General features: G+C 51.5%; 2 protein-coding genes across 4 annotated transcripts; one reads left to right on the top strand and one right to left on the bottom strand.

Moving 5' to 3' along the window:
- The first annotated feature begins 1,162 nt into the window (after positions 1-1,162).
- On the top strand, positions 1,163-15,499 carry ART1 (ADP-ribosyltransferase 1). Of its 3 annotated transcripts, none has more exons than XM_004476729.3 (5): positions 1,163-1,262; positions 11,413-11,530; positions 11,822-12,602; positions 13,679-13,720; positions 14,419-15,499. In XM_004476729.3, exons 2-5 carry the CDS (start codon positions 11,468-11,470, stop codon positions 14,514-14,516), a joined length of 984 nt encoding a protein of 327 aa, XP_004476786.1. In that variant the 5' UTR covers positions 1,163-1,262; positions 11,413-11,467; the 3' UTR covers positions 14,517-15,499. The 3 variants fall into 3 exon arrangements, with proteins under 3 accessions (XP_004476786.1, XP_012374323.1, XP_004476787.1); XM_012518869.2 differs by having other exon boundaries at positions 11,392-11,530; XM_004476730.3 differs by lacking the exon at positions 11,413-11,530.
- A 353-nt stretch (positions 15,500-15,852) lies between these two features.
- CHRNA10 (cholinergic receptor nicotinic alpha 10 subunit) lies at positions 15,853-19,927 on the bottom strand. The gene is made up of 4 exons (XM_058306352.2): positions 19,788-19,927; positions 19,228-19,382; positions 17,837-18,369; positions 15,853-16,857 (listed from the first exon to the last, which is right to left on the bottom strand). Exons 1-4 carry the CDS (start codon positions 19,788-19,790, stop codon positions 16,400-16,402), a joined length of 1,149 nt encoding a protein of 382 aa, XP_058162335.2. The 5' UTR covers positions 19,791-19,927; the 3' UTR covers positions 15,853-16,399.
- Positions 19,928-21,052: the final 1,125 nt, after the last annotated feature.

Raw genomic sequence — 21,052 nt, 5'->3', positions numbered from 1 at the left:
AGGGGGGAGAGAAATAAAATAAACTTTAAAAAAAAAAAATAAAAGCCTGAGTCTAGAGGTGGAGTGGGGTGCACCCACCCCGAGTGGCCAGAGGAGTTGGAGGAGTTGGGGGTCCTGGAAGTCAGGATTTAAGAGATGCTGCCTGCTGGGGCTGGGGGGTGGGCATGGGAGGTTAGACCTGCCCAAAAGCCTCCTCTTGCCTGGCTCATTCATGTAACCCCATCCTGGTCCCCCATCCCCTCAGTCTGTCTGCCAAACAAGAGTTTTCCTTCAACCAGAATCCTGCTTTCTCCCAAATTCCTTCCTGTGGACCAAACAGGAATACAAGCTGTGTGTCTGAGCTTGGGGGAAGGTGGTGAGGGAGGTGGAAAGAGGGTGCTTATTAGACACACTCAGCTTCAAATCAAATTCTTTCGCCCCCTTCCAATGAGATTGGCCGCCCCAAAGCACTCTTAGATTAGACAGTCAGGAGCCGTTCTACTGCTGGCCATTGTTGTATTAACAATAGATACATGAAATAAAAACAGCATCTTGCCCACATATCTCGCCTGCTTCACTCCCTGGTGGGACCTGAGTTTGCCGTTGCTGGAACACCTGGGACTGCTGGGACAGTTTCTGAGAGCAGATCTGCTCTGACCTCCTCTCCTTGCCCTCTGGCTTTGGGTAATTGCTCCTCCCATCCCAGGAACTGTAACCACAAGAAATGCCCCAAGAGGTGGGGTCAAATCTACTGATTGGACAGAGACCCAGAGAGGGGCAAAAAGTCCTTTTCTGTCATTTGGCAAATCAGGACCAGGCCTCCTTGACTCAGGCGTCTCTCCTGGCACATTTGGTGAGTCCTGATGCTCCCATGAAAAGAACAAAATGCAAGAAGCTCTCTGAGGCCAGGGATGCTGCGGCCTCCTCCTTTCTTCTTGCTGATCCAAACTGGGGACCAAATCCAGTGGGAAGGCTGTTGGGTTCAGCTGTCTCCGCCTGTTTTCTAGAGGTCTAAGCCCACCTTCTCTCTGGCTTCGGGGAATCACTTTTTTTTCCGTGAGTGCTGGCCCAGGCCAAACTGGGCACAGGCTGGTGTTCCTTAGCCTTGAGGAGACATCCAGAAATAGATGGGGGCAGTGTCACATTTCCTAGCAGCTGTGGGGGGGCAGGGGAGGCACAAGGGGAGGAGGATTGCCAGTATAAAGGAGAAACCTTCCCTTACCCTCCCCTGGTGACCAGCACAGAAGACCAGCCCCCACTGCCCCACCCTGGAGAAGACCCAGGTAAGGGGCACACTACCCCCTCTTTGGGGGCCAGGCATGGGAAGGGTTTTTTGAGGGGAAGTTTGGGGTTTCACAGTAGAGTTTTAGGTAATGAGGGAAAGTTTCAGGGAAACTTTGATGGAAGAGGTTGAGATACTTAGGTCTGGGGGCATTGGGAATTGTAGGGATCCCTGGGGAAAGATTTGGGCGTCACTGCAAGGAGATTTCCCAGAAGCGAATGTTGGGCGAGGGCCTAGATGAGGGAAACTGACAAAAGCAGCGCCCTGAGCAGGATGTGAGGAAGGCAGGACAGTTCCCTTGTATATGGAAAGAATAAGCGCCCAGTGTCTCCACTTCCTCGCCTCCCATGCCCTCCCCCAGCTATCAGTGTGGCCCCACCCTATCTGTCCCTGACACAGGCCACCAAGCTCAGCAGTCCATCTCCTCTGTAGCGGTCTACACTGTCAGCTGTACACTGAAAACCTCTCAGACCCTCAGCAAACCTTCCGAGGGGCTCATCTGTGTTTTGGCCTTGGACAGAGCTCTGGGTGCACTGACTAGGTCACACCTGATCCTTGCCCTCAAGTTGCTCACAGGCCAGTAAGGGAGACAGCCACACCTAAGGGCAGCCCAATGCGATTAGGAGAGTGCTAGAGAACAGCACAGGGTGATCTGGGAGCCCAGAGGCCTCAGAGGGCTTCCTGGGGGAGGTGCTCCTGAGCTAAGCCTTGAAGAGTGGGTAGCCAGAGGAGGAACATCCCAAGCAGAGCAGGAAGTGTGTGCAGAGCCACGTGAAGCCTCACCTGGAACTTGGTTCTGTACTGAGAAGCCAAGCGGGATGTGGAGGCCTAGGCTGAAGCAGTCACAGAGCCCCTGAAACGCCAGGCTAAGGAGGCTGGACTCTGTCCTGAGAACACGAAGTGATTATTGTTGTTGTTGTTTTAGTTTTCTCACTTTTTTTTTTTGGACGTATCCTCACCTCTTCATTCATAATTTTCATCTCTGTATTTTGAGGTAGGTTTTCCTGTCAGTTTTTGGCACAGAGGATTTTTAAGCAGGTAAATAACATGACCGGAGCTGTCTTTTAGAAACTTTTTCCTTCTGTCCGTGGACAGTGGATTAGCACAGGTGACAGTGGGCCAGGGAGCTCAGTGAGGAGGCGGGGGCAAACTAGCCAGGGAAGGGGATGTGGGCACGAGGAGAGGGAGGGAGACTGAAGGACTTTCCCACGTTGTGCCGTGCATCGGTTACATAAATGTTTCATGAATGACTGAATAACTGGACACGCAGGTGACTAGCTTGCAGGACTGGGTGAGTAACAGGATGGTAAATCACATGAGACTCTTCTAATGGCAAGTTAACAGAAACTACCTTGGGCTAGATTAAACTAAAGAGGAATTTATCACAAAGATACCAGGGTAAGGAGTGGATGTCGCTCAAGTGGATGAACACCTACTTCCCACATATGACGTCCTGGGGTTCGTTCTCTGGTACCTCCTGAAAAACAAAACAAAACAAAACAAACAAGAAAACAAAAGGATACCAGGGGGTCTCAAGGAACCCAAGAGCCAGAAGTGAAGAGCCCCCAGGAACCCAAGGAGGAGTCTCACTCCTCTGGTGCTGTGAAAGCAGCTCTTTTGGCCTCTGAGTCCACGCTTTCCTCTTTCACTGGGGATTTCATCCCCTTCCTGACTTCAATATACCGAATACCCCAATTCTCCCTTCTTACATTTCTCTCTGTTATTTCCTGGATAGCTGTCCCTGAAGAGTCCACATGTTCCAAACTGAACCCACCATTTCCCCTCCAAATCTGCTCATTCACTCACTATATATTTTTGTTGAGCACCTACTATGTGCAGGCACCATGCTGAAATAATGAGCAAGATGAACTTTTAAAATCTCCTCTACTCCTCCTCTGTGTTTCTGGTTTGGAGAATGGAAACTTGGATGTCATCTTTGATTTGTCCCTCTCTCTCATTTCCAACATTCCATCAGACACCAAATTTAGTCGATTCAACCTTAGTAACTCTGGTCCAATCTCACTGCCATCACTTTAATTCACGCCATACCATCCAATTTCCTCAGTATGACTTCATAGTTCTCTCTCCTTACCCCAAGTTTCTCTCTTTCACTGCCTTGTCTCTCTGCAGGACAGAGATGGGGACAGAAACAGAGCAGTAAAGAGGCAGCAAAGGATATAGGTAGCCCAGTGAGCTTTTGCTACATAACCATTTTGCTATATGCCACAACATCTCAGTGGCATACAACAAGCATTTATTGTCTTGCTTTTGAGTCTTCAGGTTGACTGTGGATTGGCTAGTCTAAACCGGACTTGTCTGGGCAGCTGTTTCTAGCTCACCCAGGCTCCTGCTGGCCTCAGGACTGCTCTTTGTGTGTTCATTCTGATCCACATTTTTATGGTTTGTGATCCAAAGGAAGAATGATTCTTTATCATAATTTTGGTTTCCCCTAAAGCAGACCCAGAGAAAAGGACTTGGGTAGAGTAAGCTTGTTTTGTGAGGTGCCCAGGAAGTACAAGTGAAGGAGTAGAAAAGTGAACAAAGAAGAGATAAAAGCCAATAAAATGTGTATTAATGAGCAGATAGCCACTGGGGTCAACTGGGGCTCAGTCCCACTGGGGACTCTCTGAGGGCCAGGGAATCTGACTTCCATCCCGCACTGGTTGAGAGTTGTTGCTAGGGATATTAAATCTTCTGCAATTTTGGTCTGCCCTGTACTTAAACTGAGAAAGCTCCCAGGGTGCTGGAGAGAGCCTCAGGCACAGGAAGATGTGGGGCACTGGAGGTGAGAAGCTGTCAGTATCCATAAGAACATAAGAACATCACACGTGCAGGGAGACTCAAAGGGGGGCTGAGGACACATGAGTTGGGGAATCAACAGTGTCTGGTACACTCTCTCTTTCCCAGCATCCATATATCAAATTCCAGGAAAGACTCTGATTGGCCCTGCTTGGGTCATGTGTCCAACACTGAACCAATCAATGGCCAGGGCATTAGAGTACCAGTTCTGGGTCATGTGTTCAACTCATTGGGGTACATAGAGTAAGAAAAGTCCCACCTAAATTCTGTGACTGGATTTTCCATGGGAAAGACAGGATCTATTTCAGAAGCTCAGTCTCAAAGAATCTTGGAATTTAGTTTCAGTATCGAGAACTCTCAAAATCTGGGACTCTCTAATCCTACATATAAAAACAATAGGAGCAGATGTGGCTCAACCAGTTGGATGCCCACCTTCCACATGGAAGGTCCTGGGTTTCATTCCTGGTGCCTCCTAAAGAAGAGCAGATGCAACAAGCTGGTGCAAGGAGCTGATGAACGAGCAAACACGATGAGTAGATACAACAAGCAGGGAGCAGATGTGGCTCAAGTTGTTGGGCACTTGTCTCTCACATGGGAGGTCCTAAAGACTCGTAGATTGAGTTCCTAAAGAAGACGAGTGGACACAATAAGCAGACACAATGAGCAGAGACAATGAACAGACACAATGAGCAGATACAGTGAGCAGACACAGTGAGCAGACAATGAGCAGACAGATGAGGGAGCCATTCTGGGGGGGAATAAATAACAAATTGGTGGCCATCCAATGTCTTTTAAAATATATATATATATATGTGTGTGTGTGCATGTGTGTGTGTGTGTTTTAAAATTGATTTAATTTTATTAGAGGAATTATAGGTCTACAGAAAGATCATGCAGAAAATAAAGTTCCCAAATATGCACCCTCATTTTTAATATTTTGCATTACTGTGGCACCTTTATTACAGTTGATGAGAGAATAATAATATAGTTGTAATAGTTTACATTATGGTTCACTGTGTTATACAGTCCTATGGGTTTTTAAAATTTTTAATCTAGCAACATATATATACCATCTAAAATCCCCCTTTTAACCATATTCAGATATATAATTCAGTGGTGTTTATTATATTCACAATGTTGAATGTAATTCAATATTTTATTACCATCACCACTATACATTAACAAAACTTTTCCTTCACTGCAAACAGAAACTCTGTACAAATTAAGAATCAACTTCCCATTCCCTACCCACACCACATCCCCTTGAAAATCTATAACATAGATTCTGACTCAATGAATTTGCTTATTCTAATTATTTCATATCAGGGAGATCATAAATATTTGTCCTTTTGTGACTGACACTTCATTTGACATAGTGTCTTCAAGGTTCATCCATGTCTTACATGCATCCAAACTTCATTCCTTTTTCACAACTGAATAATATTCCCCTTTATGTATATACCACCTCTGTTTACCCATTCATCTGTTGATAGATACTAGGTTGCTTCCATCATTTGACAATTGTGAATAATGCCACTATGAACATTGGTGTGCCAATATCTGTTTGAGTCCCTGCTTTCAATTCTTTAGGGTATATACTTAAAAGAGGGATTGCCAGGTCATATGGGAATTCTATATTTACCTTTCTGAGGAATTGACAAACTGCCAAGGCAGCTGTATTATTTTACATTCCTACCAACAATGAGTGTTGCTATTTCCTCTGACTCTTGTTATTTTTCATTTTCTTAATAGTAATCACTCTGGTGGGTATGGAAATGGTATCTCACTGTAGTTTTTTTTCTTTTAAAGATTTTTAAATTTCTCTCCCTTTCTCCCCAACTCCACCCCCTGTTGTCTGCTTTCTGTGTCCATTCGCTGTGTGTTCTCCCGTGTCCACTTGCATTCTTGTCAGCAGCTCCAGGAATCTGTGTCTCTTTTTGTTGCGTCATCTTGCTGTGTGAGTTCTCTGTGTGTGCAGCACCACTCCTGGGCAGGCTGCGCTTTTTTCACGCAGGGCAGCTCTCCTTGCAGGGCACACTCCTTGCCCATGGGGCTCCCCTATGCAGGGGACACCCCTGCATGGCATGGCACTCCTTGCACGCATCAGCACTGTGCATGGGCCAGCTCCACACGGGTCAGGAGGCCCGGGGTTTGAACCCTGGGCCTCCCATATGGTAGGTGGACACTCTATCTGTTGAGCCAAATCCGCTTCCCTCAATTGTACTTTTGATTTGCATTCCTAATGGCTAATGAGGTTGAACATATTCTCATCTGCTTTTTAGCCAATTGTATATCTTCCTTGGAGAAGTGTCTATTCAAGTCTTTACCCATTTTTTGATTAGGTTGTTTGTCTTTTTATTGTTAAGTTATAGGATTTCTGTATAACTATTGGTATTAAATTCTTATCAGATATGTGGTTTCCGAATATTTTCTCCTTTTCTGTAGGTTGTCTTTTTACTTTCATGATAAAGTCCTCTGATGCACAAATGGTTTTAATTTTGATGAGGTCTCATTTATCTATTTTTTTTCCTTTGTTTCTTGTGCTTTGGGTGTAAAGTCTAAGAAACCATAAAACAAATATGATTTAGTTAAGCGGAACTGATCAGAAGAAAAATTCAATTATGTTAACTTGAGTACTAGGGAATTTATCTAAGTAGGCACGTATGTAGGAACCCAGAAAGGACAGCCAGATCCCAGGAAGGGCAGAAATAATAGTAAAATCAATGTAGTGGGAAGCGGATGTGGCTCAAGTGATTGGGCTCCAATATGGGAGGTCAAGGGGTCAACTCCTGGGGCCTCCTGGTGAAGGCAAGCTGGCCCGCATAGTGAGCTGACCCAAGTGGAGAGCTGGCCCCACAGAGTGCTAGCCCATGCATACGTGCTGGCCCGTGCAGACAACTGGCACAGCAAGATGATGCAACAAAAAGAGACACAGGGGAAAGACAATAAGAGGAGCAGCAGACCAGGGAGCTGAGGTGGCACAAGAGATTGAAAGCATCTCTCCCACTCCAGAAGGTCCCAGGATCAGTTCCTGATGCCACCTAAAGAGAAGACAAGCAGACACAGAAGAACACACAGCAAATGGACACAGAGCGCAGACAATGAGGTGGGGGTGGGAGATAAATAAATAAATGAATATATTTTAAAAAAGAAAACCTGCCAGAATTTATTTTTTAAAAAATCAGTGTAATAAAGGCAGGATCTGTGGTTAAAGCCAAATCACAGTTTATGAGTTCATACCTTCATTATAGAAAACAAAACCTCTTTGTTGGAGTCTTTCTGGACTTGATATCTGTGACAGTTTGAAGTTTTGTGAATCCCAGAAAAGATCATGCTCTTTGAATTAATCCATTCTTGTAGGTGTCAGGCCCTTTGATTACATTGGATTTGGTTAAGGGATCTTTTGATTAGATCACTTGATTAGATCACTTTAAGGCCTTTGATCAGAGGTTGGATCTCTGTTTTCTTGCTGGAGTCTTACATAAACTGAGAACTGGACACAGAAATACACAAAAAAAGAGAGCTGCCTTTTTTACCCTGCCATGTGAGAAAGGACTCAAGGATTGCCTGCGCTAACAGAAAGGCAAAGAAGCCCCGAGAGTCTGAGCTAGAGGCTGAAAGGCCAGGCCCACGGAGCAGCTCAAAGTTGAAGAGATGGAGACAACACTGCCATGCACCTGCCATGGGTGAGCTCTGAGAGAAAGTGACCTGGAGGAGAAAGCAGGGGCCCAGACGGAGAGGCCCCATTTTGTCGTGCCACATGGCATGAGACCAGGATCGCCTACAGCAAACTTGGTGAGACAGTAGCTCTGACGATGCCTTGATCTGGACATTTTCACAGTCTCATAACTGAAAGCTTTTACCCTAATAAATTCCCTTTATAAAAGTCAAGCCATTTCTGGTGTTTTGCTTTGGCAGCCCTAGCAAACTAAAATAACATTCAATAATCTCAAAGCACTGATGGATTGCAGAGTTTCTAGCAACGCGCTTCCACAGAGGCCCTGTATTTCCGTTCCTACTTCTTTCCATGCATCCTGGGCCTTGAGTTCATTCCTTTCCTGATGCAAATCAGAGCCCTGGCAGTTCCAGCATATGTGCCTGATTAGCTGCCCCTGCAAACTCTAATGCTATGAGAAGTAGTTATCCAAGCTCATTGTCCTTTAAGATTTTCTATGGTAGCAGCTGCCAAGCTCTCCAAAGTTTTTTCTTTGGTAGATTCCAAGAGACCCCAGGCAAGAGCTCAAGTAGTTTTTTGCTGCCAGATATTCTATTAACATTCCATCCTAGAATGGGAAGAGTACTTCATACCTTATACCCCACCATGATACCATTTTCAATTCTATATATTCTGTAGTTTCACTGGTTGGATCTTCATTTAACCTCCACCCCTGGTATAAATTTATTATTTTTAATCCAAAATATTTATTACATATCAAAAATCATCTTCATACTGCTAAGATATTTGAATATTTACATATAAGACTTAGAAATTATTTATAATTAATTTTCATAATATTTTTACTTCAAACATTTGTGATCTTTTCTTTTTTCTGTTTATTGTATACCAAATGTAATAATGCAGATACAGAGCCACATGAACTTTAGTTCATATTTACACTCAAACAAACTACACATGTGTAACAGTTTAATATCGTTTATGAATTCTAAAAATAGATATTGGATTATTTTCCTCTGGATCTGTTCCTCTGGATGTATTAGACTGAATTATCTTCAGAGGTTCCACTTTTACTCAATTAAATTAAGAACGGGGTTTTAATTCGGCCATGTCAGTAGGACGTTTAGTCCCCACCCCTTTGGTGGAGAGGGTCTCACAGAGAAAATGACAGGGCAGATGAGAGAGACTGGAGTTTTGTTGTTGGAGCCCCCAGAAGTAAATGCACAGAGAAGGAGAATCCAGGGGAATAGAGATGGCTCCATAGACATGGCAGAGACCCAGGGAAGAAAGAGAGCTTGAGAGTCTACAGCTGAGACCAGAAGTAGTTGGGACCACGGAGCCTTAAGAGGAAGAAGGGGAGCTGAGGTGGCTCAGGTGACTGAGCACCTCTCTTCCACATGGGAGGTCCTGGGTTCAGTTCCCAGTGCCTCCTAAAGAGAAGACAAGCAGACACAGAGAGAACACAGCAAGTGGACACAGAGAGCAGACAGTGACTGCAAACAATGGGGGGCGGGAATAAATAAATCTTAAAAAAAAAAAAAGGGGAAGAAGGATGGCTGACTCCTCACAGACATCGCCCGCCATCTTGCTCCACCACGTAGCCAATGACTTTGGATGAGAAAGTACCTCTTATGGTACAATGAGTTGAATTCTTTATGCCCTGATAACTGCAAGCTTTTATCTCAAATAAATACCCTTTATAAAAGCCAAGAGATTTCTGATATTTTGTATCAGCGCCCCTTTGGCTGACTAATACAACATGTGAGTCCTATTTCTTCCCTCACCTATCCTCACTGCCTTGGTATAAGTGGTATGCAGAGGACTCAATTTAAAAAAATAATTCAAAATTTTAAAGAACAGTCATGATACCATACAGGAGGTCCATATATCTCCCCATCACTACATTGTTGTGACACACAACCTTACATTGTTGTGACACATTTGTTACAAGTGATGAAAGAACACAAATTTTAAATAGGCTATTTTGCTACTTGAAATTACACATTTCATCTCCACTTCAGAAAAGCTTCAAGAAGCAGGGATGTGTTTGCATAATTTTATCCTCAGTACCTGCCACATTACAGCTGCTCAAGAAATTTTTGTTGAATAAATGAATAAGCAGGTTTTGAGGGAAAGAAGATGATGAATTTAATTTGGGACATGTTACATTTGATAAAAACTACACTTCAACTTATATAGTATATTGGCAATTACAGAATCTTAGATTTGGAGATTCATAAAATTATAGATACACAGAATTCCAGTGCTTTAGAGAAACTGAACTACCAAAACTTAGGGCCCCCAGAGTCAGAAGGGATTGTAGAGCAGGGAGTCTTAGCCTGAATGAGATTAGGGACAGAGGAATAACCATCCTGAAATTTATTTAATACTTGTGTGAGGGTACACATGTCCATTTTCTGAGGACAGGTTTCATCTTTCACCAGATTTCCAAATATAAGAACCTTAACTCTATTACCATTTGTATAAAAGCAAGAAAACAAATACCTGTGAAATTGCTTGTATATGCATAGATTATTTCTAGAATGATATATAAGAAAATGGGAACATTAGTTATCTCTGGGGAGATCAGGTTGGGACTGAAGAATTGATGAGAAAAAGACTTATCACTGTGTTTTAGTTTGCCAAAAGTCTGCCAAAGCAAAGTGCCAGAAAGGTGTTGGCTTTTATAAAGGGTACTTTTATTGGGGTAAAAGTTTACAGTTCCAAGGCTGTGAAAAGTCCAACTCAAGGCACCACAAGAGGTGCTTTCTCATCAAAGTCAGCTACCGTTGATCCTGGCATTGTTGCCACATGATGAAGCAAGTTGGTTGCCATTCTCTGCAGAGGTCTCTGCCTTCCCCTCCAGAATCTCCTGCCTCTTGGAGCTCAGCTTTGAGTCACTAGGCATAGGGTTTTTCTCCTTCTGGGTCTTCGACATCAGTCTTGGCTGTTCACTCTTCCCAGGCTCAACTGTCAGCTATCAGGCATACAGCAGAGCTGGCCTCCTTTTGGACTTCTCCATGAGCCCAACCTCTTGGGGGCTTCGGGCTTAAGCAATCCTCTCTCCCACACTGCAGAATCAAATACGCTGGCTCCCTTTTCTTCTCTCTGTCTGTGTAAGTCCGTTTATATCAGACCCAGCAAGGGGGTGGGACTCAAGGTGAGTCTGCCTCGCTGGTGTAGTCCAATCCAAAGCCCTAATGTGATTTTATGAAGTAATCTAATCAAAGCCCCCTCAACTGAATTTAATGCAATCAAAGGGTATCACACCCACAGGAATAGATGTAGGAGGTAGGAACAGGGTGCAGGAGACTTGTGGTTCCCTCACACCAAGTTCTGACACAGTAGATGACACATCCTTCTCTCCTTACATCCGAAGAGTTCCACCTCCAGTGGCTTTACTCTTCCCATTCCTGCTGTCCTAAAACTCCTTTCCCACCCTATATCCCTATGTCTCCATTTGTTGACGTCTGGTTCTCTAATTCCTCCCTCCAGACCCCGGTCATTTGTCACCTCTTCCAGGAAGTCCCCCATGCTCCTTCCAGCAAGAAGGGCCCCCCTCTCTCCTGAGCCTCCATAACTATCTTATAACTCTCTATGCCTAGGATTTCGTGTGGCATGGACTGTGTCAACTAATGCTCATTAAACTCTACAGATTAACATTCCCATTTTCCAGATGAGGAAACAGAGACCCAAAGAGAGACAGTAACTTGTGCAGGGTCACCTCCAGCATGCAGACTCCTGCCATGGTGCCTCTGCTGCTTGTGTCTGTGGGCCTCCTGGAAGCACTTCAGGTATGGTTAGGAACGGTCATCCTTCACTGTTCCCACCCCAGCAGGGAGCAGAGCTGTTGGCTTCTTCTGAGCTCTGGAAGGAGGAACAGAGGGAGGAGAAAATGCCTGATGATTCCCTGAGGGGGTGCCTCAGCCCAAGGGCACAGCCCCAGACCCCGGTCTTAGGAAGCGTGCAGACAGTCGGACACAAGCCCCCTCGGGTGTGCGGGGTGGGCGTGCGGGAGCTGGGTAAGGGTCCCACTCTGTCCCAGGGGACCATCCCCTCAGTCCTCGCCGCGTCCTCCCCCTCAGACCCAGAGCCATCCCATCGCACGCCGAGACCTCTTCTCTCAGGAAACGCCCCTGGACATGGCGCTGGCCTCCTTCGACGACCAGTACGCTGGCTGCGCCGTGGCCATGACGGCTGCCCTGCCCGACCTCAACCGCACCGAGTTCCAGGCCAACAAGGTGTACGCCGCCGGCTGGGCGCTGGCCAGCAGCCAGTGGCAGGAGCGCCAGGCCTGGGGCCCGGAGTGGGGCCTGGGCCCTGCCCGCCCGCCCCCCCGGCCCCCGGGCTTCCGCGACGAGCACGGGGTGGCCCTCCTGGCCTACACGGCCAACAGCCCCTTGCACAAGGAGTTCAACGCGGCCGTGCGCGAGGCGGGCCGCTCGCGGGCCCACTACCTGCGCCACTTCCCCTTCAAGACGCTGCACTTCCTGCTGACCGAGGCCCTGCAGCTGCTCGGCGGGGGCCAGCCCCCATCCCGGTGCCACCAGGTGTTCCGCGGGGTGCACGGCCTGCGCTTCCGGCCAGCGGGGCCCGGGGCCGCCGTGAGGCTGGGGGGCTTTGCCTCCGCGTCCCTGAAGAACGTCGCGGCCCAGCAGTTTGGCGAGGACACCTTCTTCGGCATCTGGACCTGCCTGGGGGCCCCTATCAAGGGCTACTCCTTCTTCCCTGGGGAGGAGGAGGTGCTGATCCCTCCCTTCGAGACCTTCCAGGTGGTCAATGCCAGCAGACCGGCCCAGGGCCCTGCCCGCATCTACCTCCGGGCCCTGGGCAAGCACAGCACCTACAACTGCGAGTACCTCAAAGGTGAGGGGCTGCTCCGCGGGGAGGTGGGCTGCCCCTTCCGCGAGGCCGCGGGCAAGCCTCAGCCTCGCCCCCTTTTCAGGGGATACATGCCTAAATGTTACAAACGGGCGGCGAGGAGGGCCCGCTCACGTCCACCTGCTCCTCCAACCCTCCCACCCAGGGGAGCCGTGACCTTGAGGGAGTTGCCTCTTGTCCCCGGAGGGATCTAGCCTAAAGCCGGCTGCTGTTTTCTCGGGAGGCAGAAGGAGACTCCTGACCAGGGCAGGGGGCTTCGGTCCTGTGAGAGGAGCAGCAGACCTGGCCAGGCTTTCCCTCCAGCTGCAAGCTAAGGAGGAGTTAAATTATAGCCACGCACTGCCACCCAGCCTGCCGCCATCAGACAGGAGGAACAGCCTCAGTTCGGCTGCCGAGAGGCGCTCGTTTATTCGATTGAATAAAAATTATATTCTGTAGTTGGGGGCGGGGGGCAGTGGCCCCCAGCTGCTGTGCCCCTAAGTTCTAGTTCAGGCTGTGGCCAAGTGGGCGTCGCATGCTCCTCCTGACCACCCCCCAGGACGTGGCCAAAGGAGGAGCTGTCCGGCCCAGCCCAGGGGCTTGAGCTTTGAAGGGGCTGGTGGGCTGCTGTCCCCAGCTGAGGGACGTCCAGGAGCCTGGGGGCTCAGTGCTCACAGTCAGAGGCAGGGCGTTGGCGGGAGGTTGGAGGCACGTCTAAGGGGAAAAGGTCCAGCGTGGTTTCAGTTCTCAGCCTGGACAGCATCAGGAGAGCGGAGGAATTGATGGAAGGTGAGGATGACATGCAGGGACATGAACCAGCCCCTCTGTGCTGGACCGGGCGCAGCAGAGGGGGAGGCGGTGCGGCGGCCAGGCCAAGTGCAGGGCCCCGGGCTTTCACAGCAGCTCCCCTCTGACCCTGATGCTCACAGGCCGGTAGGCCTTGGTGGTGAGGCCCCACCATCAGGAAAAGCACCAGGTTTTCTTTCTCCTTAACCAAGTTGGGGTTGCATCGCCAGGCCTCAGAGGCCTCTTCCCCTCTGGAGAGCTGGAGCCTTTGATTCTTTACTGTTTCTTCCCTGCAGACAAGCAGTGCAAGTCTGGACCCTGCCATCTGGATAATTCAGGTAAGGGGTGCAGGCATTGGTGGGGGTCAGTTTAGGGACGGGCAGGCTCTCCCGGGGTTGGTCCCCTTATCTCAGGATGTCCCTAAGGCACAGAGAACCAGCAGCCAACCCGACCCCACGCGGCCCCGCCCTAGAGCCAAGCCAAGCCACCCCGCCAGGCAGGTGCCCACGTCCCAGACATCTCATTTCACCCTTCCCTTCACTACTCCGGTGGAAGGAGGTGGCTTGGGCAGTACCACCCTCATTGTGTAGTAAAGTGGGACTAGCCCGAGGAAGCAGAGAGAGTTGGTGGCAGAGCCAGTTCTCAGCTCAGGTCTCTTCTTTGAGTTTTGATGGTACAATTTCAGACACCGTAAAGTTCAGGAGTTTTACCCCAGGTCCACCCAGCCCCTCTCATACCAGGGTTCGGGCAGAGCAGCGAAGCTCTGCATCACTAGATCCCAGCCGGATTTCTAGCCCATGTTCTGTAGCAATCCTGCAATGCCTCGTTTGTGTGGCTAGAAGACAGGGTGTTAGACCTAACGACCTGTGAAAGAAGAACTGGGGCTCTCGCTGGTCTCGTCACCTCCATTGTCTTCCTCCTTGAATTTTGCTCTTCATCTTAGCTGCCTGCCCCTCTTCATCTTGTTTCCTCATGTACCTCACTTCATCTGTGTCTCTTCTTCTCCTCTCTCTCTCTTTCTCTGTGCACCCCGCAGCCACGGGTCAGGCCCTGCTCTCTGGATGCTGGTTCCGTCAGCTGCTGCTCTGCTTCCTTGTGGTGGAGGCCTTGGCAGAGAGTCCAGGCCTGCTCTGAGCCACCAGATCCCCAACGACCCTGTTGGCTTCCTTTTCACAACATGAGGATGTGGGTCGTGTGTGCTTTAAATGTAGCCAAGATCCCTAGTAATCCCATCTGCAGGGAACTCCAGGACTTTTTCTGACACCTGCCAGGCCTTCTGGTGGAGAAACAGGAGAGAATTTGGAAACTGAACCTCACCCCAGGCTCTAGGAGTGAAACTCTGAACAGAGGCCGGGGAGTCCCAGACGGGCAGCAGCTCTCTCGGAGGTGGAAGAGGCTTCAACTAGTTGGGAAGTGTTATTCAAAGACCTCACATATCCTCCTGGAAAGCATCCCTTCGCTCCTCCTGGAAGCTTTCTCTGACCTCTCCCACCCTGCTGGGTTAGGGGCTCTACTCTGGGCTCCCAAAAGCCCCTGGGAGCTTCCCTATACCATGTGTCCATGCTTGTCTCCAAGGTCAGATTGAGGGCAGGGTCTGGGTCCGATCTGTCAAAATCCCCAGGGCCCTCCACAGGGTAGGCACAGAGCTCCAGGAAATGTGTTGTTAGAGATCTGCAATGATTACCAGGTCATAAGGCTGAGGCTCCATTCCGATGGACTGAGCAAGCTGCCTGCATGTGGAAGACAGCATATCCCCCCCAGTAATGAGCCGTCTCACCGTGGGAACGGAGCTGATAAGCACCCTCATCCCTTCAGGGCCATCAAACCCTCCTGCATTCCAAGAAAACCCCACCTCCTAGCCCACCACCCCCAAGCCATACACAAGAATTCACTTTTGCAGCCCCCTATTGGCCTAAGGCTGTACTCCGGACCCTAACCCCTCCCCATGAACTAACATTTCCTCACCTACTGATGTACTGTATAAATTCACATTGGCACCTTCTGGGAGTGGGCTGAAGTCTCTCTTCAGACCCCCACCATACTGGTGGGGGCACTGAAGTCTGTTCTTCAGACCCCCTCCGTTGGGAGAGCTTCCCAATAAATTTCCTGCCTGTGGTCATATCAGTTTCCGTGTCCCAGTGAACGCTGCTTTTCTCCAATATGCATGAAAATCAAAAAGGAGCAAATACCGTGTGAATGCCTGGTCCCTGCACTGCCCCCACCATGGACCCTTTCAAGCTCTCAGAACGTCAGTGTGTGGGAACGGGGTGGACTAGCTCCAGAGGACACGGAGCAGGGGAGCTGGCAGGGAGCGCTTCGGGCCCCTCTCCAGGATCTCAGCTAAATCCCCGTCACTTTCTTGCCTGCACAGGTGTAATTACTGCTTTGATCTGTGAGTACTGAGGTTCCTGGATTCCCAGCTTCCACCCCCATGGGCCCTAACAGGAAAAAACGGATATCGAAGAAGTGCTCGCCACACATTTACTTTATTATGAGTTAGGGCTTTGGTGCCAAATCCCTGTTTGGTCTTCCCACCAAGAAATTAAACCAAGAGTCTCCAGACACATTCCCTGAGCCCCTAGGCAGGTCGAGGCAAGACCTAGACCTTATAACAGCAGATGCCTGGGAAGGATGGGAGAGAACAAATAGAGCAGCTCTGTTCTTATGTAGGAGCCTACACTTTCCCCACTAAATGCTCCAACCCCCCACATGGAAATTCAATTCTGATCTCCCAAGACTGTACTTTGATTTTGATGCTTCTTAGACTTTCCTCCTCTTTAAAAATTATGGGAGTGGAAGAGCTCTAGACTTCTCTTGGAGATTAGAGGGTCAACACGTGCTCCCTCATGGTCTGTGAAGTCAGTAGTGCTGATCCTGAAGGCAGGCTGGCCCAGGCTCTTGGACAAAAAGCGGGTAGAGTCTGGCTGGCCACCTGAAGGCTAACAACTGCCACGAGCTTTGCCATCCCTGTCTGGAGGTACGGGGCGGCAGCAGGTCCCTGGATCCCACCCGACCCCTCACAGGGCCTGCACCAGCACCAAGAGGCTCATGACCAGGGCCATGGAGAAGAAGATGCACAGGAAGAAGCGGTCCATCACACGGGCCAGGCGTTTCCAGTCCTCGTGGCGGCGCTGGGCAGCCCGGTGGCTGCGGAAGGTGCTGGCGATGGTGGCTACGTGGTGCAGTAGGGCTTCCTGGTGGCACAGACACCGTGGCTCGTGGCAAGGGCCTGATGGTGGGTCAGCCCTTCCCTCGGGAGGCTGGGGGCTGAGGAGTGACTCCGGTGGCCGGGACTGCCCACAGGGCTCCCCTCTTTCCCGCACACACAGGCTCCGAGCTAGGTGCCCCAGCAGGAGGGCACGAGCCCAGGCTGGCACTGGGCGGGCACTGGGACCACAGTAATGAAGGTTCATGATAAGGATGGTGAGCGCCGTAGAGAATGTGACCATGGTCATGGTGGCCATATAGTACTTCCCTGCAGGAAAGAGAGTGAGCTGAAACGCCAAACACGAATGCTGGGGCTTGAGCTTCCCAGTCACCAAGGCACGAGGAGGAACAAACCTACACATGAAGCTCTCAGGACCCTGAAGGCCCAGTGGATTGAAACAAGACAGGTCTCCCTGCCCCTCATTCCTGTAAGTCAGTCCTCAGAAGCCTCCTGCTCCCTGGCCGTCCCCCCACTGCCGGAGGCTGCCCTCACACAGACCCATGAAAGCCACTATCTCAAAAGATACAGCCATGACCTTGGGCGAGTTACTGATCCTTCTCTACAACAAAGATTACAATAGAACCTACCTCATAGGTTTGGTACTTGAGTTACACGCCAAGAGCTGTGCCTGGCACACAGTGAGCATACCATATGTTGTACCTATTATTATCATACAGTGGGGACATTGGAAAACATGTCTCGTCCCCAAACCTGCCTGTGAGGCGTGTTCTCTCCAGGGGCCTAGCTCCTTTCCCCTCAGTCTCAAAACAAGGGCACGCTCCCCAGACGCACCCACCCCCCAAACTGGGGCGTCTCTGTGGGCCGAAGCGGTCTCTGGCAGCCTTGACCCAGCCCTGACACCCCAATCCGCTTCTCACCCGAGCTCTACTTGGCGGAGACGCACGCGCGCCAGCGGGGCTCCCCGGGGTCGGGGGCGGGGCTCCCCGGGGTCGGGGGCGGGGCTCCCCGGGGTCGGGGGCGGGGCTCCCCGGGGTCGGGGGCGGGGCTCCCCGGGGTCGGGGGCGGGGCTCCCCGGGGTCGGGGGCGGGGCTCCCCGGGGTCGGGGGCGGGGCTCCCCGGGGTCGGGGGCGGGGCTCCCCGGGGTCGGGGGCGGGGCTCCCCGGGGGCGGGGGCGGGGCTCCCCGGGGGCGGGGCTCCCCGGGGGCGGGGCTCCCCGGGGGCGGGGCTCCCCGGGGGCGGGGCTCCCCGGGGCAGGCGCCCCCTGGCGGCGCGGCGGGGCGCTCACCGATGAGCGGCACGCTCTCTGCCGGCGGCATGCTCTCGGCCAGCAGCAGCTGGAAGACGGTGAGCGCCAGCAGCACCGTGACGCCGAGCGACACCTTCTCGCCGGAGTCGGCGGGCAGGTGGAAGGCGAGCGGCGCGAGCAGCGAGATGAGCACGCAGGGCAGCAGCAGGTTGCACACGTAGGCGGCGGCGCGGCGGCGCAGCAGCAGCGTGAAGGTCACGTCGGGGTAGGGCTCGGAGCAGCAGCCGTAGGTGAGCACGCGCCGACGCGCCGGCATGCCCAGCACGCGCCACTCCACGTTGTCCACGAAGTCGGCCAGGCCCGCGGCGGCGCCGCGCGGCCGCACGTCCAGCTGGTGCCCGCCGTGCGTCCACGAGCCGAACGTCAGGCCGCAGCGCTGCGCGTCGAACGGGAAGGCCGACACGTCCACGCGGCACGAGCTGCGCGTGATGGCCGGCGCGTCCCAGCGCACCGCGCCGTCGTGCCGCAGCACCACGTTGGTGCTGGCCGAGGACGGCGGCTGCGCGTCCGCCCTGCGGGCAGGCGGGAAGAGGGGAGGCTCTCTGAGGTGGCAGCGAGGAGCAGCGCGGCGTTGGAGCTCGGGGCTGGCTCCCACAGGGGCTCTGGGGGTCACAGGGGCCTGGCGGGGCGACTAGAGGGGCCCCAAGTCCACAAGGGTGAAGGTTGGGGGGCATAGGGAGGCCTAGAAGGGTCCAGGGGAAGTAGAGCCTGTTGCCCAGAAAGGACACAGATCTGGCTCAGGGCGGTCAAAAGGACTGCTGAAAATTTGGAGGTGGCCCTGAGTGGCACAGTGAGTTCCTTTAGAGACCATCAGCAAAGATTGTGAAGGGGTCCTGGGGAAATATACAGAGCCCTGTATTGGCCGAGACAAAGAGCCTTCTTAGGCAGGTGGCATGGAAGAACATTCTGGAGAACTTAGGCCCTAGGCAGGCCCCGAGAGGAGCCCTGAGAGACTCAGAGCTTTTTTTTTTTTTTTTTTTTTGCGGGGGAGGGGGGAGGAAGAACTGAGGGGAGCAGGGAATGGAGGAAGGGCTGGCTTCAACCCTGATAATTAAGTCAGAATCGCTAGGAATGGGCTTTGAAGGGTGCAGTGTGCCCTCATGAGGCACTTATGCCCAGGCCCCCGTTTATGAGGGACACAGCCAATCCTGGACCACACAGTGGTTCCCAGGAGACATTCGGCCTGGGTTGACCTGGGACAGCCTAGAGTAGCAGTATCACGGAGGGGTCAGGAAGGATCCTGGGGAAAAGCTTCCAGGGCAGCAAAGCAACTGGGTCAGGTGTGGGTGTGAAGACCCATCAGTGCAAGCCAAGTGCCAAGGTCAACTGTAAGCAGCAGGAGAAGGGGGATGGGCCCAGGGGGGCAGTACTTGTTATAGAGTACGATGTCCGGCCGCCACACAAGACTGCTGGGGATGCGGATGGCGTCCAGTCCTCCGTAGGCATCAGGGTCCCATCTCAGGTAGGCATCTGTCCACTCCTGTCGGATCCACAGGTATAGGGTCAGCACCTGGTTCCGCTCGTCCTAGTGGGAGGCAGGGAGTGGGCACCAGTGTGGGTAACCTCCCCTGCGTGTGCATGCTCGCCTGCAGAGCTCTGGTCAGCTCCCACTTACCTGACTTGCCCATATAGTCCTGTCTCACCCAGGCCTGACCTTGCTATGTGACCTTGGTGGGTTCTTCTGTTCTCTGGACTTCAGTTTTCTCAGAGGTAACCTGGGGTCATAATGTCTGCCTACCAGGAATTCAGTGAGCTCAAGCGTGCTAAGGGCTGGGCACATCGTAGGTACAGCAGCAGGTAGATGCTGCTTTATTATTGTTGTTATTTATGTTTACAGAAAAGAATTGGAGAACAATCTCAGACTCTCACCCTCTCATTCTTTGACAGTGTTTCAGGCATACCCCACAGTTACACCACTGCCACAACGTACCATATCGATGATTTGGGACAGCGTCACCTCCAGGGTCACGTTCAGAGTCTGGTCTGTGTCTGCCACGGGTCTCAGGGCGTTTGTGTAGTTGGCAAAGAGGTCCCGGAACAGCTTGTGAGCCAGCCTGCCCTCGGCTCCCCAGCATCCTGGGAGGCCAGGAAGAAGGGCTGATGATTCAGGGGCCAAGTCCAGGGCCCTCTGCGCATGCCTTCACCCTCACAAGGCTGGGTCCCTGCCCTCGTCTCCCGTCTCCTACAGCCTTCGGAATGGCCTTCCTGATGTCTGTCCCTCTCCTTGTGGTTCTCACCCCTCCCTGACCTGCCTCCAGGGATGAATGGGGTGAAGGTCATAGGGTACATCAGACCCTTTCCCACCCCAGAGGTTCTTGGAGCTAGGCTCACGGGAGGTTTCTACCCCACTCTTCCCTTCCCAAGAACCTGGATTGTTCTGCCTGCCTTACCAGAAATGCTAACGGGGCTCAAATAGGCCATAAGAGTCCAAACTCTCACCCACCTTGTTTCTGCTTCTCCAGCTGCACTTCACTTGGTTTATGCAAAGCCATTCCCTCCTTCTGAAAACTCCCCCTTCCCGAGACTTTTGTGACACACCACTTTTTTCTCAGACCCCAACTCAGATATTGTTCCCCGGAATTTTGTCCTCGGCTCTCTTCTTCAGTCCAGACTTTCCTCCTGCGCGCCCATATATACAACAATCCACTCCAAATGTCTCCAGGCACCTTAAACTTGGTAGGTCCAAAATAGGAATCGTCTCCTCCGCCCATGCTCTGAAACCTGCCCCTGATTGTGTGTTCCCCATCTCAGCCAACAGCACCCCGGTGACCCCAGCTGGATACCTGGGAATAGCCTTCCCTCCTCTCTGCCTTCCCCCATCCCAAGCCCTGGCAGTTCCACCACTAAGCATCTCTCGAGTCCATCCCTCCTGTCCAGTGCAGGCTGCCTCCTCTCATGCAGACCACAGCAGCAGCAGCCTCCTCACTGCTCTCCCTGCCTCACTGGCTCTAACCCCTCCTCCACTCTCCCGGTAGATAGCGCTTTTAAAAATGCAAAAATCTGATCAGGTCAGTACCTGCCTAAAACCTCCCAATGGCTCCCCATTGCCTGCAAGCCAAGGCCCTCAACCTGGCATTCTGGACCCTTCAAGATTTGTTCCCTCTGCCTTTTCCAGTCTTTCAGAAAAGTCCCGGACTCATTGCTCCCACCCCAGCCAGGCTCCGTTCATGTGCTAGGGCAGTCCTGCCCCACCCC

The sequence above is a fragment of the Dasypus novemcinctus genome, chromosome 10, assembly GCF_030445035.2.
Source record: "Dasypus novemcinctus isolate mDasNov1 chromosome 10, mDasNov1.1.hap2, whole genome shotgun sequence".
Taxonomy (NCBI): Eukaryota; Metazoa; Chordata; class Mammalia; order Cingulata; family Dasypodidae; genus Dasypus; species Dasypus novemcinctus.
This window is presented reverse-complemented; position numbering and strand designations above follow the sequence as displayed.